Source organism: Ailuropoda melanoleuca, chromosome 3 (genome assembly GCF_002007445.2).
Source record: "Ailuropoda melanoleuca isolate Jingjing chromosome 3, ASM200744v2, whole genome shotgun sequence".
NCBI classification, from domain to species: Eukaryota; Metazoa; Chordata; class Mammalia; order Carnivora; family Ursidae; genus Ailuropoda; species Ailuropoda melanoleuca.
In genome coordinates, this window is record NC_048220.1 from 108,480,922 (window position 1) to 108,503,005 (window position 22,084).

Below are 22,084 nucleotides of genomic sequence, written 5' to 3' on the forward strand. Positions count from 1 at the left end.
ACTTTTTTTTTTCTTTCTATTTCTCCCAGAAAAATGTGGGCTTCTTAATATCATCCAGTGGTGTGCTGGCCTACAGGGGAAGAAAAGACCTGGTGATAGCTGTTGTTGATTTTGATGGTGAAAATATTACCCCCTCTCCAGTTTCGAGCTTCCAGTATGGTGTCCTTGAACACAGAGTTGGAATGAGAGGCATACGTTTGGCCTTTGCCAGTTAGTGCATGCCATCTCCAGTCCTTAATCTCTTACACTCTACACTTAGCACAGTATATTCAGTATAGTACACTCCAGTCCTTAATCTCTTACACTCTACACTTAGCACAGTATATTCAGTATAGGAGCTAAATATTCAGTGGATGGCTAACATGTAGTTACTAACTAGTTAAGACTTGATCATATGTACTAAATTGATGAAGTGCCTTTATCTAATGTTGTTTAACCAATAAGCTTCAACCCCCCCGCCCCCCACTCCCCCATGTAGACACTGCGTATGCTATTCATGAATTGAATGAAAGTAAAGGAAGCAGTTATCATGATGTAGTAGGGAATGCCCATGCCCTCCCTGGATAGGTTGTCTACTCAGATGCAAATCTCAATTTTGTGATTGACTAGACATTTGAAATGGGGATTACTCACTTCACCTCTCTTGGCCCCAATTTCCTCAGACAGTTGGACTGGACAGTCTCTCCAGGTCTTTCTAGTCTCAAAATCCATAAAGCCTTATTAGTGTATAATTTCACTTCCTCCTTCCCTCATTTCCCTCATGCCTGTACTTAGCTTCAAGTTATATGTTGTGGTGGATATTGGGAATACAAAGAACAAGACGCGGCCTGGCTGATGAGAATCTCAATGTCTTCTTTGTGACCACCCTGTCATACCAAGGCCATGAGAATGCTCATTGCCAAATGGGTTTTTGCAAATGTATCAAGATTTTCTTTCATCACAGATTTCAGCAGCTTGATCCATGAAGGTATTGTACTAGTAGTTTTCACTTTCTAGATGAAGTTAAGCAAGGCTACCCTGATCAGCAAGTAGTTCTTTTAGAAAATATCAAGCTAATGTTCATTGTCTGGGGGGGAAAAAAGCCTCTCTGAACAGCCAGGTTACACTGCTCTCTGAGTTAGGCTCAAACTCAGTTTATAAAGAGTGGAGTTCATTTAGGGCTAGTAAGAAAAATGAAAACATTTTGAGTTTCAGTCTAAAACGTAACCTGATTTTTCTCACATATTTTGATAAGAAAGGTATGAAGAATGACTCCTCACCTTTGGTGTTCTTCTTCAAGGCCGTATCCACCTGTTGGCTCTCATGCCTTTGTTCTTATCAGCCATGTGTTCTGCTTAATTTTTAAAAGCTGCACTGGTTTCCAGTAGGAATTACTGTTAGGTGTGCCCAACAGCACTGTTCAGTGTTTTATCAGTTTCCAAAAGCTATTTTTAAAAAGAGAATTTGTTTTGTTTTTGACAGGGGCTGATAATATCCGGAAATATTGGTGTCGCTACTACCAAGGCTCTCAAGGGGTAATATTTGTATTAGACAGTGCCTCTTCAGAAGATGACTTAGAAACTGCTAGAAATGAACTGCACTCAGCTCTTCAGCACCCACAGTTATGCACTTTACCCTTTTTAATATTGGCCAATCATCAAGACAAGCCAGCTGCTCGATCAGTCCAAGAGGTATGTGTCATGAACGTGACAACTCTTTGTCTTGTTTGTTGCACTTTTGCTGCCACCTTGGAATCTGAAAACTTGCCTGTCATTAGGGATGTGCTGGTTATGTTGTTTTCCCACATGAAACCGTAATTTTCTGAGAAAGTAGAAAGACTATATCAGTCTATAAAAATTATTGTTTATATATATTTCTCCACATGGAAAGCATAGATTTTTTTTAAAAACTGTTTAGCAAAAGTTAGAGGACTTATCTGAATATTTTTCTCATCTATTTTCTCATCTGAAGGCCCAGTTACTGAACATTTTTTACCCTGCCAGCTCAGTTAGTTCATTCTTTTCTCCAGCTTTTCAAGGAATGCATCGTGCGTATTACCATGCATCACTTGCCCTCAAATGTCATGTTCTTGTCCCTCTGAAATGCTCACTGTTGACTAGAGCAATGAGTCCTATTCTGTAACCAGCCAGGCTGAAAATTGATGTCTTATCTTGCAAGCTCCATGCCACCAAATAGGCTTTAATATGGACCCATTCTTTATCTTCCTCGTTTAATTTCGTTTCTTAGCTTGTATCTCACCTATAAAAGCATGAGTCTAGTTCTGGGGGGAAAAATTCAGTGTCTCACCCAGCAAAGTTTTTGATTCATGGATACTAAAGGAATAAGATAGGTGAATAATTTTTAAAACTTGAATTGTAGTGAATTTTAACCTAAGTACAGTGAAATCAAAACTTTTCATGTATTCCTTTACACCTGTAATTTTCAGAATAGGTTTCTCCCCCCTTCCTTCAGAAAATTGTGCGCTTCCTTTAGTGACTTAGGAATAAAATAATTAAGGGGAACAACGCCGCCCTTTAGTCTGAGAAATTGGATGAGGAATCCAGGACATAAGATGTTCTAACTCCAGACTTCTCTCACACTTAACGTGGGACCCATCCAAAGAGCTTTGTTCCTTTGCTTGTCTTCCCACTGGAAGATGGCAATAATGCAGTTTATTTTTTTAATAACTGAGTGGGATGATTTTGGATAATTCACTTTGAAGTTGAAAGTACTAAGCAGTGGAAGAGGTACTACATAAAGAATTTTCACTTAAGTTTCAGGAAAATAGTAAAGAAGGCAAGGGTTTCTTATTAAATAGAACTCCTGTCTATCCTCTGTTACTTCATTCAGCATTAAGTGGTCAGCAAGCACCTTTTTCCTTTGTAGATTTTGTGAAATCTAGATAATATTAAGTAATTAAGATAAAAACAAAGCAATGCAAATCTATTCAGAGAGTCATTAATGTGCAGATCTTCAGCCTTGTGGTTGTGGTGCCTTCGTGATCCGTTCTTAAGGCTTTGGGTAAATCTTTTAACTTCTCAGCACCAGTTTTTCTGTCTGTAGAATGGATGTAATAATATCTAATGATGGGTAGTTATGAGTGGTATATTAATTTATAATTTTAAGGTACTTGCTGAAAATGCATTGTTCTGAGATTCATTGTGGGAAATACAGGTATGTATTAAGAATACAAATAGACTATAACATTTTGTACATAAATAATATGTAATGCATCTTTAATAAAACATATGAAATATATATACAGGTGACCTTATAACTTTAAATCCCTTTATTCAAGTTATGTGTAATAGCTGAAATATTTATTTTTTACTTTTAAATTTAAGAAGCTGTTTTCCTTAGATATCATAAAGTTGAAACTAATGTTTTCTTGAAATCAAATTCACAACTCAGGGTAATCCTCCATAAAAATTGAAGACTGTCACATTGAAGAAAGGAAGCTTTTAACAATTAATTGCTCTGGAATATGCTTTGTGTGTGTTGGCTAGCTGTCTTTCCTAGGAAATGGGCAAATATCTTTTTGTGATTCATCTTTTACTGAGACAGAGCCTATAAATGTAGAAAAAATGGAATGATTTGAAAATTATTCAAAACTTGTATATGCTGGAAAATGTGTGACTTCGACTTTCTATTTATATCAACTTTAAATTTTCCTCAAAATCTTTGCTTGTAATGGAATTTGCAAATACCATTTTGAGGACTGTTTAAGGCATTTTCCCTATGGTTATATAAACACATACTGTACAGGTGCATGTTAACATTTTAGACTGTAACTGAAGACATGGGCAAATAGATCTTGAAGTCTGTCAAAAACATAATGTAGCGCTCATGCTTTGGATTTGGCAAAAAAAGAAATGGAAGCTCCTTATTTACTCATTGCTTGAATGACAAAGAGGTTCCTCAGTATTGTAGTGTTATGATGCCTTGTTGAAACACCCTCAGGAATGTTTTAGGGATTAAATCAATACCTTATTAATAAGTTAGCATAAAAGTGGAATTGTAAAAACTGAATCTTAAACTTTCAGTGAATGGTAATCTCAAAATGGTGGGGAGGAGGCGTGGGTAGAAGAGGAGGTAGATTAAAAAGTGAACAGACTTACGTGTTATTTGAAATATGTTTAGAGATGGTCATCTGTTTACTGCTCCTCCTCTCCTTTTTATCAGGGTATTACATGCCTTGTGCTCTATTGCTTATAAACATTTTTATTCATTTGTACCTGCTAATTTGTATACATTTTGTGTAATTTCCAAATGCTAAAAAGATGGGTTTTTACTTTGCAAAATACCTGTGAGTCTGAGGCAAAATTTTATTCTTTCAGAATCAAGGAAAATGTATTCAGTTTACCAAAAGCACTGAACAAGTCTTTGATGCAGTTAAGAAAAGACGAGGAGTCTTAAGGGCTCAGTGATTCCTCTCCTCCTCCCATTGAAATTATTACATTTTGTGCTTAATGCATTATGCAAAAAATTTGCAATTATTTATCCTGTCACTTGAGTAAGACTTTAAGAATTCATTTATCACTTAATGAGGATAACAGGATATTGTTGAGTTTGGAAGCTGGTGAGATCCCGAGGAGAAAGCTGAATTATCACTGGGATTGCAACAGAGGATGAAAATCTCAGGAGGGTGTATATTTACTCCCCTCCTCTGCTCTGACTGTTGAGATGTTTGTGTGGAGAAGGAGTTAAGAAAGGAAGACAATGGTTAAAGTTACTTTGTAACCCACAGACTGAGGGCAATATGCCCAATTATTTTGTTACCCTTTCAGAATGCAAGTGGAGTCTTATACATTGCATAGTTTGCCTTTTATAATAAACCTAGTAATGACTTGTGTTTAACTTAGAATTTTAAGATTTTACTTTTTGAGAATTGATAGTAGAAACATGTTTCTTTACAAATAATCTTTTTTAAAAAATAGCAAAACACTGGGAAGAATAACACCCTTTATGTACTGTCTGAAAGCCAAGCAGTTCTTGCAACAGATGTTTGTTGTATTCACTTTGGGGAGGTGTAGTTACCACAGTTTTCCAGAATTTACTCCTATCAACTATGTTTCTCTATAGAAAGTATAGTATAAAAATCTATAATTAAGTCAAGGGTCCCACTTGATTCATTAGGGAAAATCTAGTCCAATTTAAATAATAAAGCTCTAAAACAAGAATCATCTTAAGGGTGAACAGGTTGGCTTTTTATTTGTATTGAATTGTAATTGTATCTAATTTGTTTTACAACTCCCATAGGAGAGCATACTTCAGTTCTGAAGTTATTTAATAGATCAGGAGGATTTTATGAGAAGTTAAGTTGATAAAGTAGCCAATAAATGTAATCCTATTTTCCCTCTACACAGTTGCCGATTGGGACTCTTTTACTTCCTAGCCTTTTAAAATCTTATTTTTGTTTTATTGGGCTTTACCCTGTCTTATAAAATGACACATTTTGTCGATGTGAAAGAAATAGTTTAAACTTTCAACAGTCTAGTCTGATTGGATATTCGTCCATATCCTTAATTCAAAAGTATTTAACTTTTTTAGAAATAGTACATCAAATACTGAGTCAACTCTGTCAAATAGTTAAAAAATGTGGAAACTGTGAAATAAAGATTTTTGAAGTGAAATTATAAGGTCAAAATGACTCTTTTGGTTCCATGGTTTATTAATTATAGCACAATTACAGCACAGGAAGATGCAGCTTTTAAATTAGGATGTCAGCATTACGGTTAAAATTTGTGCTCAGGCATTTCTCAATTTTCTTGCAGTTGTCATTCAGTTTGTTACCGTGATGTACGTAGAAAGTGGTGTTCCGTTGGAAAAGAACAAAATATAAATGTGAGAAGAGTATTTGCAAGTATTTCTATGATGATACAAACATTACGTTTTTAGCCCATGATTTGTTTTGATTTTATATTCATATTTTTTGAAAAATACTTTTCAATATTCAGTGTCAGGAATACTTTAGTTCTCACTTCTTAGTCTATAGACGTCTTCTGGAAGAGACTGCTAGTATGTATTTCATATTGTTTGACCACTACATTTACTTATAACGCTTATTTATAGATAATTATTTCTAAATTGTGTACTTTTTCTCCTTCCTACAAACAGTCAGATAGTTTTGAAGGATCGAAATGTTTGGACACTGTAAATAGGAAGACTCTAATTTAAAATTTTCATTCTATATTCATACTGCTTAACAGTGGAGTGGTGTTTTTTGTTTTGTTTTGTTTTGGTATCTCCATGAAGTAGTGAATATCATCTCTGATTTTGCATGACAAATCTTTTATTGGAAAATACAAAGCAGTGTTTAAGTCACGTAACATACTTAGCTTAGTATATTTTATTACTCTCTGTATATGGAGAGAAACGTGTGTGTGTGTTTGTACAATAATGATTGTAAAGTGTCATATACTTTAAATCTTAGGAGTCTTCCAAGTATCTTGACCTGTGTCTTGGCAGCATTTTAGAATACTGATTTGATTTCACATAGAGCAGTGTACATACCTATTGTGTGAGCAGACTGAAAATTCCCTTATGGGACATATACTTATTCTAAAATGATATGAGATACAAATTATTTTTTGTCCATTCCTTACAGATGTACTTTACTCTGTTACAATTTAATCTTGGGGAAACAATGAGAGGGTTTGAAAGTCTGTTTTCCACGGAATGATTCCATGATGTCCTGAAAATGTTTACTAACGTGAAAGAGAAGCTGAAAATAACCATCATTTCAATAGTTAGATATATTTATGCTTTTCTATGTTAAAGAGCAACTTTTAGCTGAATACCAAAACAATATTTTATTGTACATTCATGTACTTATTAAATGTGCAGTCCTTGAAAAAATGAAATTGTATATTTGATTTCACCGATTCTAAATCTAGCCACTTTGATCTTACCAAATTCAAGGGAACTCATATACCTGTATTTCTCGCACCCACCAAGCAATAATCATGAGAATGTGCCCTGCCTACTGAAAACTAATACAATTCCCATTAACGAGTGTTAACATCAGAAAGGTCCATACTATCGAGAAAATTATTTAGGTGTGATAACAAAGTATAATACCCTTAAAAAATAAAGCCAAGAATTCATTATGTTCTCTTATAAAACCCCTTTTCCTTTCCACTTTCTTCCTTCAGTTGGTCATACGCATATCTTTTGTTTTATGTAAAGCGGGCAAATTTTGGAACCTCTTCCAATTCTTACTCTTATTTACTGTGCACATCCAGGTGTTTCACTGCACAATTCTCCCACCTCTGCAGTACTTTTCAGTTTCTTGATTGTTTCTATCCCCAGGTCTCCTCATCCCCCCAGTTCCTCAACACAGACCATTATAGGAACCAGGAAAGATAGGAAGATTTCCTGTCTTCCATTATACTCATATTAAAAACCAGTACTATCTTCTAATTCCTTCTAGAAGCAGGTGAAATGCCACTGATCTCATATGTTCATGTGCTTGATAATTGAATTCCCTTCTCTTTTCTCTTCTCACTCACGTTCAGCTACTGCTTGGTATTTCTGTTGCCCTGGGAAAACCGCCTAACAATTATAGGTGACATCAAGAAGTTTCCCTGAACATTGAAGGCTGAGTGCATGTCCTTCTGACTTCCAAAGGCATTCTGGGCATATCCAAATCATAATATTAGCGTTAATGGCCTATAACTTTTTTGTCTACCCCTCAAGATTGTAAGCTCCTTGAAGGACAGGAATTCTGGCTTGTATAAGTCTCTGTGCTTAATTATATGTTGTTGGAATGGGTATGATGTCGCAGTCTTACAGACATGCCTGTGCTTTCCTCCTGGCTTTAACGCCATCGTCTTCATCCAGATTCCTTGACCCAGTCTGACTCCTGTTTCCTCCACACCAAACCTGACCTTTGAATATTACTCCTAAATCGCATCTTCTGCGAAACCTCACCATTCTGACCATGTTCATGTTTCACAAAGCTTTAATCCTCTAACTACAGCATTTACACGTCTTTGTTTTCTTGTATTTTTATGTACTTATTTGTGCTTGTCTACTTGAGGACCTTGCTTATAGCAGGTTGCTGTTTCTTTCCCAAAATCCTTCCTGGAAAGTGGCAGGACATCTTGACTAAATAATATTCCTTTAATACGTTTTTACTAATTGCCTATATTTGAAGTATATAGAGCTTATTTCAGTTGCTAGCATAGCAAACTCTTTTACTTACTATTTTTCACATGGAAACTGGTATATGATGAAGCTCAATGGGCATATAATTGAAATGGTTTTAAAGCAATAAATTTAATTTATTAAGAACAAATCTAGCTTTGTCATAAAACTGTTTTACACTAATGAAACTTAAAGGGTTTTTTCATTTCTTACATTTAACATTTTTCTTCCTATAGATTCACAAAGATTTTACAATAATGAGTCATAACTATACAGTTAGATTTTGACTTTCTCTTTCTGTGTCTTTTTTGAAGCAGTAGGTATTTGAGTGGTTGTAGTGGTGAACTTCACCCTTTTTTCAATTTTGTATTTTGTAAAGATCAATCTTTAATGAACTCTCATTCAAAAAGGCAACAAGTGATTCTGAGGCAAAAGTTTACAGAATGATTTCCTTGGCCCTAGTTCCACTTATTTATTTACTTATTTATTTCATTTGCCAAAGAAAGCTCAGTTTACTACACATTCCATGGTGTACAGAGTTAATAAAACATTTGTCGAGTTAAATGAATTTGAAAATAGACACATGGTTAATGTCAGTAAGGTGCTTTGAAGATAAAAAGCACAATAAGCGTTAGTTATTATCATTATGATAATTATTTTCATTATTATTATTACATAGTGTCTGCTTAAAAATACCTTTGGTTACTCCGGGATGGCTGAGGCTAATGAGAGGGGTTACCCTGCTGGGTTTTATCCAGAACTAAGGAGTTGAGACATAATGCACTGAGGTTTCGTTTTTTCTTTGTAAATCAAGAGACAGTTGTCTTTTTTCCTAAAAATAAAATAAAATAAAATCCTGTAATGCAGAAGCATTGGAACTTGTTTTGAATAGTTGGAGTGTTACATAATCTCGAAAAACATTATTTGAGGAGTAACTGCAGGTCCTCCAAAGGACTCTAAAAACATGGCATTGATTTCTAAGTAGTCAGAAGGCTTTATTTCTTAGTGAACTAATTACGGAAGTTGTATAGAGCTCAAATTTATAAACTAAAAAAGAGAAGAGGGCATAATTATTGGAAGAAAATGTGAAAGCTTAATTATCACAAAAATGAAAAATTATATTTTTGGGAAGTTATCACAATGTAACTATAATTACATGAATTAACTCCAGTGAAAATATTTCAAGGAGGATTCTTCTTTACAAAGAAGACTTTAAAGTAAAGCCAAATTCCTTACAAGATACTACAACAATTATCATCACAAGTCAGAAATAAAGGAAATATTGAAACCTTTTAGCAGCATCTATATGAAAGTCAACCGTACATCCAGCCTCATAATCAGGAAGACATTAGTGACATGTCTGAAGAAGACATTCCCTAATATTATTGCAAATTAAATAAGAAAAGACCTCAAGAGAATGAAAAGAGAAAAGGTGCCTGGAGCCAATGAATTACAATTGACAACCTAAAGGCAGTTGAAGAACCAATTGCTGGAGTGATTGCCAAGCTATTCATAGTGTGCAGCAGACAGAGCACACCAGAAAGCTGGAACAATGCCTTCAGTTCAGCAATATTGCTTCAAAAGAATGGAAAGAGGGGAACGGGAAGAGCCACTGACCCCGAGACCAATTTCCAGGCAGCTGCACAAACTATATACTGTAATTAAAGGTTTTGACCAGTAATCACAGCAAAGCCAGACTACAGAAGTCTAGGGAGCCAGCAAGGTTTATAATGAGGCAGACACCCTTAACTGAAAGCATAGAAAAAGCAGGTAAGAAAACCAGTCCATTTTTGGCAGTGGCTTTGAAAAACTCTGCTGTATTAGCACAAATATGAAAATCATATATTTTTGGCCTCCTTCCTCACAGACCAAAAATGTGCAATGAAAGGTACCTGCTTTCATCTTTAAGATGAAGAGAATACCTAGAAACTGACATTTTCTCCTTGCTGCTGCCTTTTTTTCTTTACCTGTAAATCACATGTGCCTTTGCTGAAAACAGTGAGTAGCCGTGTGTGGTGGTCCAGACAATAGACCACCGCGTAGAAGTAGCCGCCCTTCCAGCATACACGGGCGACTCTGGTAGAAACGAACTAACCCCCACCCGAGTACTTTGGCCATAGAATCTCTTTTCCCTTTTGTTGACAGATAATCTAGAATCTCTTTTTCTTTCTTTAGTAATATCTCTTTATGTAGACATCCATGTTCAGCCACAGCTCTATTTAAATATTGATTTAAGTCCTTGGAGAGAAGGGATATCTAGTGGTTTGGAATGAAGGTATGGCACAGACTTCCAATACAAATGAGAAGGTATCAACAGAAGTCTAATGAAGAAAAGCAATATCTCATTTTGCAGGTAGCACATTGTTCTCCCCTGACTGACCTATTAAGATCTTTGCTGTGTTTGATGTCACCATATCCAGTAGTAAAATGGAAATAACCTTCTTGGCTAGAAATTCTGAAATCGAAATTTGTACACATAAATCTCTGACAAAATGACAAGTTTTCTACTAGGCTATAAAGGAGGAGTCAAGTAGGGTTTCATTTTATTTTATTTAGGCTTAGAATATAACGCTTTACGGGGTCTGGATTCATTGTGTGAAGCCTGCTGCACATAGATGGAGTTTACTTTCATTCCACACCTGGAATAAGAATGCTCTATAAAAAATGCTTAGGTCGTAAACAGTCCCATCGAATAACTGGAATTGTTTTCATCAGTGATAAGTGAAACCCACTAAACTTTATAGGAAGAAGGTTCTGTGTACAAACCGTGAAATAATTTGGAGGTTCCATAGAACATCATAATTTTAACATGTAGAATTTGTAAAATATGATTTATTTTTAGACTGTGGTGATGACTTATAATTTGTTGAGCCAAAATGAGTCGTTATTGAAAGGGGCCAGAGTGGAAAATCTGGGTAACTTGCATATAGTTTAGACAAGGAGAACAAAGAAATAATGAAACGAAAATAAGAGCTTGGCAGAGGAATCCTTAGAGAACAGCTGGTTGAAGGGTTACAATTGTTAACGGTGCTATAAAAGAGAGTCTCTCATGATGCTTTCGCATATTGCATTGAAGAGAAGACTGAATAATCATTAGAGAGAGCCTAAAAAATAGGCCAAAAAAGATCTTGAGATAGAGGGATAATTTATATGCACTAAGTAGTATTTGTTATGGTTATTGTCATTATACAGAAGCAAATCTTTGTGCCCAAGCAAATGCCCTAATTTTCTAAAACATAAAAACACAAATTCTTAAGTCTTTCTTATTATATATAAGAAAATTTATTTTACTCCGTCCTAGAATAGTTTCCTTTAAAATGGTACTTGCATAACTTACTGAAAAGGTAAGTCCAAATATCTGAATTATTTAAATGAGTGGGTAGAGATTCATTAAGTGTTAAAAATGCATGTGTCTACATGTTTGGGGCAATAAAAAGATGTCAATTTCCCATATTTTTTATATGGACTTTGATGTTTTTCTTTAATTGAAGCTCAAGTTTGGACATCTTTCTGTTTTTCCTTAATTAATAATGGCTTTTTAATGACTTTTATATTAACAAGCAAATTAAGCTCATTTTTTAGCTGAAAAAGAGAAAACAGACTTAAAGGTAAAACATGAGATCACCAGATTGCTTGAGCCTGTTACAGTTAACAGCAATTATTTATTAATATAGTTATCTCTTTTATACTTTACCAGAAGCTTTTCTTTTTCTCTCATATTAAGTCTTTTAAACTATATCAGCACAGTTTTCTGCTCTAGGGAAATACAGTATTTAATGATTCTAATGCACAGTGCTCCTTTAATTATTCAGAACATTAGTTCTAGCAGTGTAGATGCAGAAAGTATGGGATATTTTGTTGAGTTTGTACTAACTTCATATAAGGCCCTAGACATTGCTTTTTTTGGTAAAACACTTGAGGTGGATCTATGTTTTTGTAGTTTTATTTGTTAAAAATGGAATACAAAAGTTGTAATTCCTTTAGTACTTGTTCTTATTTGGATTCTAGTTAGTCAAGATTTTGCCATCTGGTTCTTTAGCCATAGTAAAGCTGAATTGAAAAATGTGTGCTATTAAAAATGTCATATTTCGAAGATGTTAAAGCAAGAGAGAAGGCTATAATTGCTGGGTTTACTTTCACTGAAATTATTTTTGGAATAACGTCTCTTCTCCAGCCCTGCTCACAAATATGTACAAGTTTGTAATGAATCGTGGTTGACATTACTTGATCCATTCTCTGTCAGTTAAGATTATATGACTACCATCCTATGGAAAATGTACGCCTGTTGTTTTCATTTGGATCACCGTGGAATACCACATCATCTTTAAAAATCCATTCATTTCAATTTTAGAAATCCATCTCACTTAATAATCCAAATGACTAATAAAACCACATGGTACAAAAATTTTTTTAAAGATTTATTTATTTATTTTAATGAGGAGGGTGGGCGGGAGCAGAAGGAGAGAGAGACTCCTAGGCAGACTCCCCACGGAGCACAGAGCCCAGACATGAGGCTCGATCTCCTGACCCTGAGCTGCTGACCTGAGCTAAAATCAAGAGTCGGACGTTTAACTGACTGTGTCGCCCAGGTACCCCCACATGGTACAATTTTAAGCAGGTACAAAAAAAGTATACAGTGAAAAATATTCCCTTTTCTCCCCATGTGCCCTGGTCTGCTGAACCCTCAAACTCTCAGCCTTCAGCTGGTCTACGTGATTACCACACTTAGAATGTCAAAAGGTTAGAAACACTAACTTAATGAATTTTGCTTAACAACATAATGAAATATGGACTGTATATACTAATGAATGTAATTATCTTAAAGATGGTACTTCTAAGACAGGTGCAGTAGGATACTGTAATCATTTCGGGGAAGTTAATACTTTAGTCTCTCGGTTGTTACCTTGAGTTTTAAGCATTTTATTGGGTGGGAGGATTTATAGGAACTCCGACTCTGATTTCAGGAGAACATATTTGTGAGTATATGAGGAGATGCATGTAAGGAATCATACTTTTAATTATTTTCAGTATGAAAAACTTCAAAGATACAGATAAGTACAAAAAAATGATATAACAGTGAAACTCATCCACCCATTATCCAGATTCAGCAAACACCTTACTTGTTCAGATCTTTTCCTTAAATCCGTAAAAATGCATTTTCAAAGCCCCTTCCCTTCACTTCTTCAGAAGTGAGTGTATCTTGAAGTTGGTATCTTTCCCAACATACATTTTTATACTTCTAATACATATGTATGTATCTCTAAGTAGTATACAGTGATGTTTTGTGTGATAAAAATTTCTTAAAGTGCATACTTTGTCATGCTTTCTTCATTACATTTTTTGAGATTATATGATATATGTAAGTCTGACTTATATATTTTCACTGATATATTATGTTCAAGGCATGACTGTGCCCTGATTTTATTTATTTATTCTTATTGATAAACTTTTAGGTTGTTTCTGGATTTTTGTGATTACAAACAAAGCTGTTGACGAGTGTCTTTACACACGTTTCCTTGTGTATATATGCAGGTATTTCTCAAGTGTGTGTATGTCAAGTTGGAATTGCTAGATCATAGGATATACAGACATTTAACTTGATGGGTATTTAACTTAACACTCTGGGCTTAGAGGTGACGGACAGTAAGACTCTGAGGTCAGACCATCTGGATTTAAATCCCTCTTACCATTGGCCAGTTGAATAACATTGAGCAAAAACTTAAATCTGTTTCCTCATCTGCAAAATGAGGATAGTCCTAGCACCTATCTCATGGCAAGTAGTGAGGATTAAGGAAGGACTGAGCACAGAGAGTGCTCAAGATGAACTGTCAGCTCCTCCAGGCCTGTCCTCCGCCTCCTCTGGCCAGAGGTGTTAGGAGGATTAAATAACACTTCTACCTGTGCCTGGCATAGTGTCATGAGTGTTTAAGTACACAGAAACGAGACAGAAAATGCAGTGTAGGGACCGTATGGTTTTTTACTTTGGAGAGTGATTCAAGAATAAATTCCAAATACCAAAAATATATCTATATTTTTCAAAAGCAATGAAGACCTTAACTCTTAACAACTTCGGTTAGATTAAATTGTAAGCAATCAGTTTATTTTACTACCGTTCATATTAGATTATGTTCTTGTCAAACGGGTTTTTTTTGTTTGTTTGTTTGTTTTTTTTTAAATCATTACGCTGACAAAATGTACTTTCTCTGCTGTTTTGAGGAAACCAGGAAAATCAAACCTTCTGTAGATTTTGGCTTGTGAAACTTCATACTAAAGTTTGTTCTTTACAGTGTTCCAGATCATTGTGTCTTAATTTTTAAATTTGTCAGTTTTGCAATACTGTTTAATAGCTCTACCTCAAGGGGAAAAAAAATGCAAAAGCGAGTGTAGACGGTTGTGCTTTGCCGGTGTATGAAAATGAGGGAGATGCTTGAACAAGCCATGGACCTCTACCTGCAGATTTCTAGGTTTCTCTGAGGCCCCACAGAAGCCCAGCAATCTGCTTTTTATAGCGTGTCACTTGGTGTGTTCTCATGATGTGATTGACAGGTTTGTTGTTCGCTGTCTTTGAAGGCCCAAGAGGTTACTCGGATTATTTTAGAGTGTCGTCGCACCCATTCTTACGTTTAGATTCAAATAGAATCTCCTCAAGCCTTAAAGGTGGATTACTGTGCATTACTTTTATTGCTTTTCAAGTGTTTTTGGAAATATTTAAGTGTCCTTCTAAAAACTGGATTTCCTGGAGTGTGTTTTCTTTGGGGGGAAATTTTGAGGATTAGTCGTAGACTTTCCAAAAGCCCAAAAGTTAACCAAAAAGGACCTGATTAAAAGAAATTACTTAATTAGGGGGAAAAAAATGAAAACCAGGCATAAGAGAAAACCCCCATCGTATCTCTGTATTCCTTATAATAAATCAGACCTGTGTGATTTTAACAAAAACGAGGGTGTGCTTCCCCCCGCCCTTCTCTGTTTCTTTTGATCATTGATCTGGGTGACCCCACACTCAGGGTTTTTTTTCTTCATTTGACATGGACAGATTTTTGAAGTATAGCTCTCCTTTGGGAGCCCCGGGCAGTTCCACTTGACTAACCTGTGATCTAATGAGCAGTAATGCAGGGTTACAGTGGCCATTTTGTGTGCTTTGAGGAGGACGGCTAGACAGACTGGGAGGAAGGCGATGTCTGTGGAGAAAAAGAGAGGCAGGGTGATGGAACAGTGTGAAAAAGACTTGTTAGCCCACATTAGTTTGCCTGATTTACTTCACAACAGGTCAGGAGAGGCCAGCAGCAGGGTTGTTGTTAAATTGCAAAGTTGAAAATCCCGGTATTAGAAAGCTTTGAGATCTCAGAGTTATTAATTCCAGAGTTGGTTTTAACTCACCTTTGAGTTGCAGCATGCAGGGTGGCATCAGACTTTTCTTCAGTCTCTCTCTAGATTTATGAAATAATTTTGCAACCCTCGATTCTTGTTCAGTGCTGTGCACTTTAAACATCCTGTCATGGTTGGGCCGTTCTCCCATAAGCACGGATGTGAAAGAGAAGCCAAACACTGAGCAAGTCATTGCACTTGTTTTTTGGTGGGTTTTTTTTTTTTTAATGCCTGATGTTCGACCCTTAATGAGGGACCCATGCTTTCCATTTAGAAATGTTGCAAGAGTGCTTTTGTGAATTTCTATCCTGATCATTGGAGGAAGCTCTTAAATTTGTCCCTGCACGGTTACGTTGATGTACTCTGATGTGAGTCTCTGTGTGTAACGTGCCCGTGTTTGTAGCTTGTCCCCATAGGGTACAGTCAGAGTCATTGAGAAAACCAAATTAGGTTTCAGCATCCTTCCTTCTCCACTTTAAGCCTAAACCGGTATGTATTACATTTCACTGTTGTTTATGCCTTTTACATGGAAGCAAATAGATGACTTACAAAGAAGTCCCCCAAGTTCCTGGAACGTGTTGCCTGGCTTTTAAATGTTATTATGGGAACCTAAAAATGATTTTCTTGAATTTGTAATATTTTTCCCTTCACATTCAAAAGTCTGTATATTACCCCAGAAAAGTATAGTTATTGATCACAACACTGCTTTTGTCGGACTACTATTTCTCTAAGACTTGCCACTAAAAGATGTCTCCCTATGGGATTAAAGAACAGTTGGTATTGCTGGCTTTTTTATTTTATATATAGAGAGAGAATATTTAAAACCTGTGTCTGAGATAGAAATGGAAGCCCATACAAATGGCGGGCAATGCTGCAAGTCCCATAATTGCTTCTTGCCTTGGGGCATAGAATGTATGTAGACTTATTTGTGCCCTAAGAGTCCTGGTTCAGGTGTTTTGGCTGTGCTAAGGAGACTTGCTCAGCAGAATAAAGATACATTAGGCAGACCAGATTTAAGCCTTGCATAGTGACTTATGAAGACTTATCTGTAGGAACCCCTCCTTATAGATATGCCTGCCTATTGCATATTGGCAAAAGGAAGCTTCGCAAAGAAGAATGATACCTTGCTTCAGAACTTTAAGCCTACTCTTTAGTGTTTTTTAGAATTAGTTATCTAACAAAACAACTGTTCGTTCTTTCAACCAGTATTTTTTGCACACTTGCCATGTGTCCAAATACTGTGTAAAGAGATACAAAGATGGATAAAATATGGCCCCTTCCCTCCAGTCATGTACATGTAACTGATGATATTATGGTATAAGCAAATGAAAATATATTGAGTACTATGGAAACACAGGAGAAACTGAAAAGAATAGGAACTAACACGTGTGTAATGTACTGTGTGTTTCACAGACGGTGTATATCTGGTAATTCTTGATTGTCCTGGGAAACAGGGTATTACTTCCTTATGAAATCATAAATTACCCAGGATTCAACTAGTAACCTGAATAGCCACATCTTTGGACTTTAAGTCATTTGCTCTTTTGACTACACCACAACAATATCTTGTCGTTGAACTAAAAAAAAAATTTTTTTTAATAAATATACAACTTAATGTTCATTCTCTTTCTTTCTTTCTTTTCTTTTCTTTCCTTCCTTCCTTCTTTCCTTCCTTCCTTCTTTCCTTCCTTCCTTCCTTCCTTCCTTCCTTCCTTCTTTCATCCATCTTTAAGTCTTAAATCTTCTCTTGAATGTTTCTCTACTTGGACAGGCCCCAGCTGCCAATTTGCAGATGAGCCCTTTTTACAAATGAGCTCCATCGAAATGAGAGTAATATATTGAAGAAACTAAGCCAAGTGTGTTTTTATATATTTGTGAAACAGAATGACTATTGTATTCCAGTACTTGGGGGAGAAAGTCTGCTGAGTTGGGCTTAACTTATGTCCAGTTCATCTTGGCTTTTAGAAAGAACACAAGACTATTTTAGAGAGTTGAGGACACCAAAAGCAATTTCTGTAAACAGCCGACCTCCTCCCTAAGTTTTCCTGGCTGTAACACATTTCCGGCAGCTTTTAGGCTCTATTCATATGTTTCTATTCATCAATTTTTATAAATGAGAGAAAAGAAGGGAAGGTGGAAAAGAGTCTTTGGAGACAGATGGAACAAGTTAAGAAAAAGAGTGGAGATCTAAAACAATAGGTCATATTTGGGAAATTAACCATTCTAAAGAGAACAACAAATTTTCTAAATGTAACCCTTGATGTTCTTGAATGGAAAGCACCCTTCACAGAGTTAAAAAGGTACTTTTACATCAGATAATAGTTCCCTTTTTTAGTACCTGTTATGAAATACTCTGCCTCCCAGGTAACGTGTGATGGAGGGCGAGGCAGACTGGCATTTTAGATCAACTCTCCTGACCTTAAAGTGGCAGTGGATTCCTTAAATTCTCCCTGTCTATAAAATGCTGCAGGCCCACTGAGGGATAGAACACATTAGGGAATATCTCTTAACTCTCAAAAGAACTCTGAGTCTTGATTATACCACTGTTTTCTTTGCCTAATAGAATGGCACCATATCTCTATTCCAGAAGTAGCTGATGCTCTTGTTAAGAGGCTGCTGATCTGCCTTTAATCTCATTGGCAGATAATTCCCTGGGGGAAGGGATCTCTGTTTCGATTACTGGTATATGCATAGATGCCTAGTATAGCTGCTCAGACAGTAGGTGCTCGATAAATACTGTCAGATAAACGACGCCGTGCCTGTGGTGGGCCAAGCGCTGTGCTGTGCAGTGATCACAACGTGGCAGCTCCCTTTCTTGGCGCACTGTTCAAGGGGGCAGTTTTCACAACTGTTGGCTTCATAGTAAGCTAACAGCAACTTATAAAGATGGATAAAATAAAAGATACAAATTAAGGTGGCGTTTCTAAAAATGCTTTAAAAATTTTTAGGATATTCAGAGAAAATGGCAAGTCACTTAAAATACCTATCTGAGTTATGTACCCCGGTACTTTTTTGTTACTCTTGTTTTTATTTGTTGCGAGTTTCTGAATTTCCACGCGCGTGCCCGTGTGTGTGTCTCCTGAGCTAAAATTCTTTCATGATGTCCTATTAAAACAAAATCCAGATATTTATGACAAGGTTTTGTAGAATTCTTTTTTTCTGTACACTTCAAGAAATGGAAGCACATTTGCTGTATGAGAGACATGTGGCCATGTCTAAGGTGCTCTAAATAAAAGCCTAAGAAAACGAGTCATGGTAGAACTCAGAAATTTGGTGAACATCAAGATTAACTGGTATGACATTTGCTTAGGCAGGTGGTAAATGTCAAAAATGTATCTACTGGCCCTGTATAGCGTATATGCATCAAGTCTTGAGAACCATTGTGTCTCTGGGGTAATCATCTGAAATGCCTTTCATCTGTTTCACTAATTGTTACACAGACTAAACCCTGTTGAGAAACCTTCACATTGAGACCACACTGAAAACACATCTGCGTTTAAAGATTACAGATTTTTTAAAAACGTATATGTATATGTATCCACATAAACTGGTCCTTAAAACAATCTGTTTTTATAGCAGACCGTTGATACCTTTCAGGGTATATTCTAAACTTCCCTCCTAGAGAAGTCACTTAAAGAATGTATAACATTGATCCTTAAGAAAGGAAAGAGTAAGTTAAAGTCATTTCTGCACATTTTTCAGAAATTACTTCCATAATTAATGTTTCAGAAGTGGTTTGACAACCCGTCAGTCTTTTAATGGATAGAATATGTGTAGGAAGCATAATTGCACTGGAGACCTATACACACACCTTCTGCCTTTGGATTATGAGAATCTGAATATCCGCTAAAGTAAATGCTAGCTCTTTATTGGGAAAAGGCAGCAATCAGAGTTGCTAAACATGTGCCAAAGTGTGGGGGGAGAGAGTCAGGAGATCCCCTTGCAGCATCCTCACCCTGGGGCCAAATGCTGCCCAAGTCTTTTCGGTTCATGTTAGGCCAGGTTTGGGGTGCTGCTTTGGTCTCAGAGTGAGCCCATCAGGATCCAGAGAACACCCTGACCCAGGCATTTGGCCCAGCGCCAGGATGTCTTTCATGTTTGAGTCGAGCTCCAGAGCATTCACCTTAGAACAGAGCAAACTCCCTAGACGAGACTTCTGTGAGCACTCTACATTCAACAATAGACACTATTCTCAGTGATTACCAAGAATTCAATTACATGTCCTTTTCAACACGAAAGGGCTGCATCTTTAACATCAAAGCATGGCTTTGTGTTTGTCCATCACTCATCCTTTATGAATACTTCCTTTATGTCTGCATTTAAATGTGCCTGTAAAATGTATGTATGTGTATGGGATATAATTATGAAGCAGTTAGACCTAAAAAAAAAAAAAAATGCCTCAATGTGTATGAATGCTGTCTCCAAAGCACAGAGTTTTAAAATTTATGACCTGTGTTGTAGGAAAAAATGATAAATGGTATAATATGGATCTATTTTCCTATTTAAAATACATCTTGATTTCAAGATTTGTGCCATTTATAAGATTTAACAGAGTAAAGAACAGCCCGAGGATCCTCTGGGTCGGGGTTATGACTGAGACCTGGTCAGAGACACCTCTGGAAGCCAGCCCAGGAAGGGAGAGGGAAGCTGGCTGAGGCCTGTGCCTTAGGGACCTTCGTGCTAGAAGACAGGGGAGGACATAGGGGATCTAGAGAAGAACCCTTTCAGGAACAACACAAAAAGGTTGATATTCCCTATGTTTAAGATGACATGAGAAGTTCTGTTACTGTGTCTCATTTCAAGCTGTGCCTATTTTCCTGTTGAATTGGGCCTCTGGTGTATGAGCCAGACACAAAAACCTTTATATGTGTTTTTGTGGGGTTTTTGTTGTTGTTGTTGTTGTTGTTGTTGTTTTTGCATTCCTGTCACCGATCACCTATTTAATTATGAATTCATGCAAGTATCATGCGTGTTCGTTTCATCCATCTGCTTACATAAAGTTCAGGCAAATGAATTTTATTCTTTAAAACAGAACATCTTTGGGACTCCTGGGTGGCTCAATGAGTTAAGCATCTGCCTTCAGCTCAGGTCATGATCCCACGGTCCTAGGATTGAGTCCCACATCAGACTCCCTGCTCAGCGGGGTACCTGCTTCTCTCTCTGCCTGCTGCTCCCCCTGCTTGAGTGCACACGCAGCACTCTCACGTTCTCTCTCTCTCTGAGACAAATACAATCTTTAAAAAAATAAAAAATAAAACCAAACGTCTTCATCACCTAAGGTACTGACAAGAAAATGCCAAGAATTCTAAAGCCAAATACCAAAAGAATTCCAAGTAGGTTTTGGGCATCGCTTGGAATAAATCTGTAGCATAGAGCTGTAAAAGGAGATTACTTTTGTATATGTATTCTAGCCCTTAAAGTTCTGGGGTCAATAGGTATAGATCCCATATCCTAGTGTTGTTTGTTTTAAAGCTTCGGCAGTCTGTCCATTAGCCACAAGTAAGTAGCTGGAGGCAGGGAGGGAGAGGAATGTACGGAAATGTGTCTGACTCGGGATGTCTCGTTTTCCAGAATTTCTGCCAAGGGCTGGCAAGCCCAGAAAGGCAGAGGCTGGCACCGTTCCCTGTCGCTCTCCGCCCTCCATGGCATCCCCCATCAGACGCCTGTTCTAGGCGTGACCTAGATTCCCTAGCTGATGCCTGGGTCCAGCAGCGCCCGTTGCTTTTTTTTTTTTTTCCCTCCTGTTTCCTCATCTCTTCATCTCAAGTCTTGTTCAGCCATTAAGTTAAAGAAATGCTCCAAAGGCCTGTGCCAAAATGTGTCTGCCCTTCTTCTCAGTGGCACATGCCCAACTGTCAGTTGACAGGTGGGCATACCACCTGGGGAACAGTTAACTTCCCGTAGCAGATGGAGGTTTGCTGGTCCAGGAGAAGGCCCACAACTGGGTTGCTGGAACAGATGCTCTGCAGACAGTCTCTGGATCTCCATTTTCCTCACCCTCCTCTGGCTCCACCTTCCCTCGCTGCATTTGTACATGGGAGCCGAGCTCTGTAACATGATGGATTTCCAAACTTACAATTTCTCTACTATCCCTCATGTTTGAGTAACCATCTCCAGCCCTTGCAAACTTGAGAAAGAAAGTCTGTAAAAACAGAGATGAGTAGAGCTATAGAATCTGAATAGTGACCTTAAAAACACAGGTTATGAAAACATTTATGTCTGCATTTGCCAAGAGGTGGTTTGGCTGGTGTTGGGAGTGTTGACACTTTAATTGGCTTTTTCACTTCTCGATAGCACAATTTGGATTTCAATCTATGGTGGATGGTCATACATAAAAGTAGTACCTTCCAGATTTCCAAAGTGTGGGGAAAAAAAATTTCCTCTGTGGTTTGATACATTTCCTTGTTTTATTGCAAATAATTGAAGAAATGTGAAAGTGGATTCCTCTGCTTTCCAACCTAGTACTTAAAAATTTTAGAGGAAATTTAATCTAGTGAAACTCTTGTTTTTCAAATAAAAAAATACTAGTGTTTTCAGTCCTGCCTTTCAGCCATAAACCATCTGCATTATGACAAATGACTCATCAGTTTTA

The 22,084-nt window shown here is 36.9% G+C and overlaps 1 protein-coding gene across 4 annotated transcripts in view; it reads left to right on the forward strand.

Moving 5' to 3' along the window:
- The window catches only part of ARL15 (ADP ribosylation factor like GTPase 15), a 431,154-nt gene that overhangs the window by 217,779 nt on the left and 191,291 nt on the right, over nucleotides 1-22,084 (forward strand). For all 4 annotated transcript variants that reach the window (XM_034656932.1, XM_034656931.1, XM_034656933.1 and 1 more), the window contains one exon: nucleotides 1,462-1,670. In XM_034656932.1, the coding sequence (XP_034512823.1) occupies nucleotides 1,462-1,670 (209 nt within the window). The remainder of the gene's footprint in view (nucleotides 1-1,461; nucleotides 1,671-22,084) is intronic.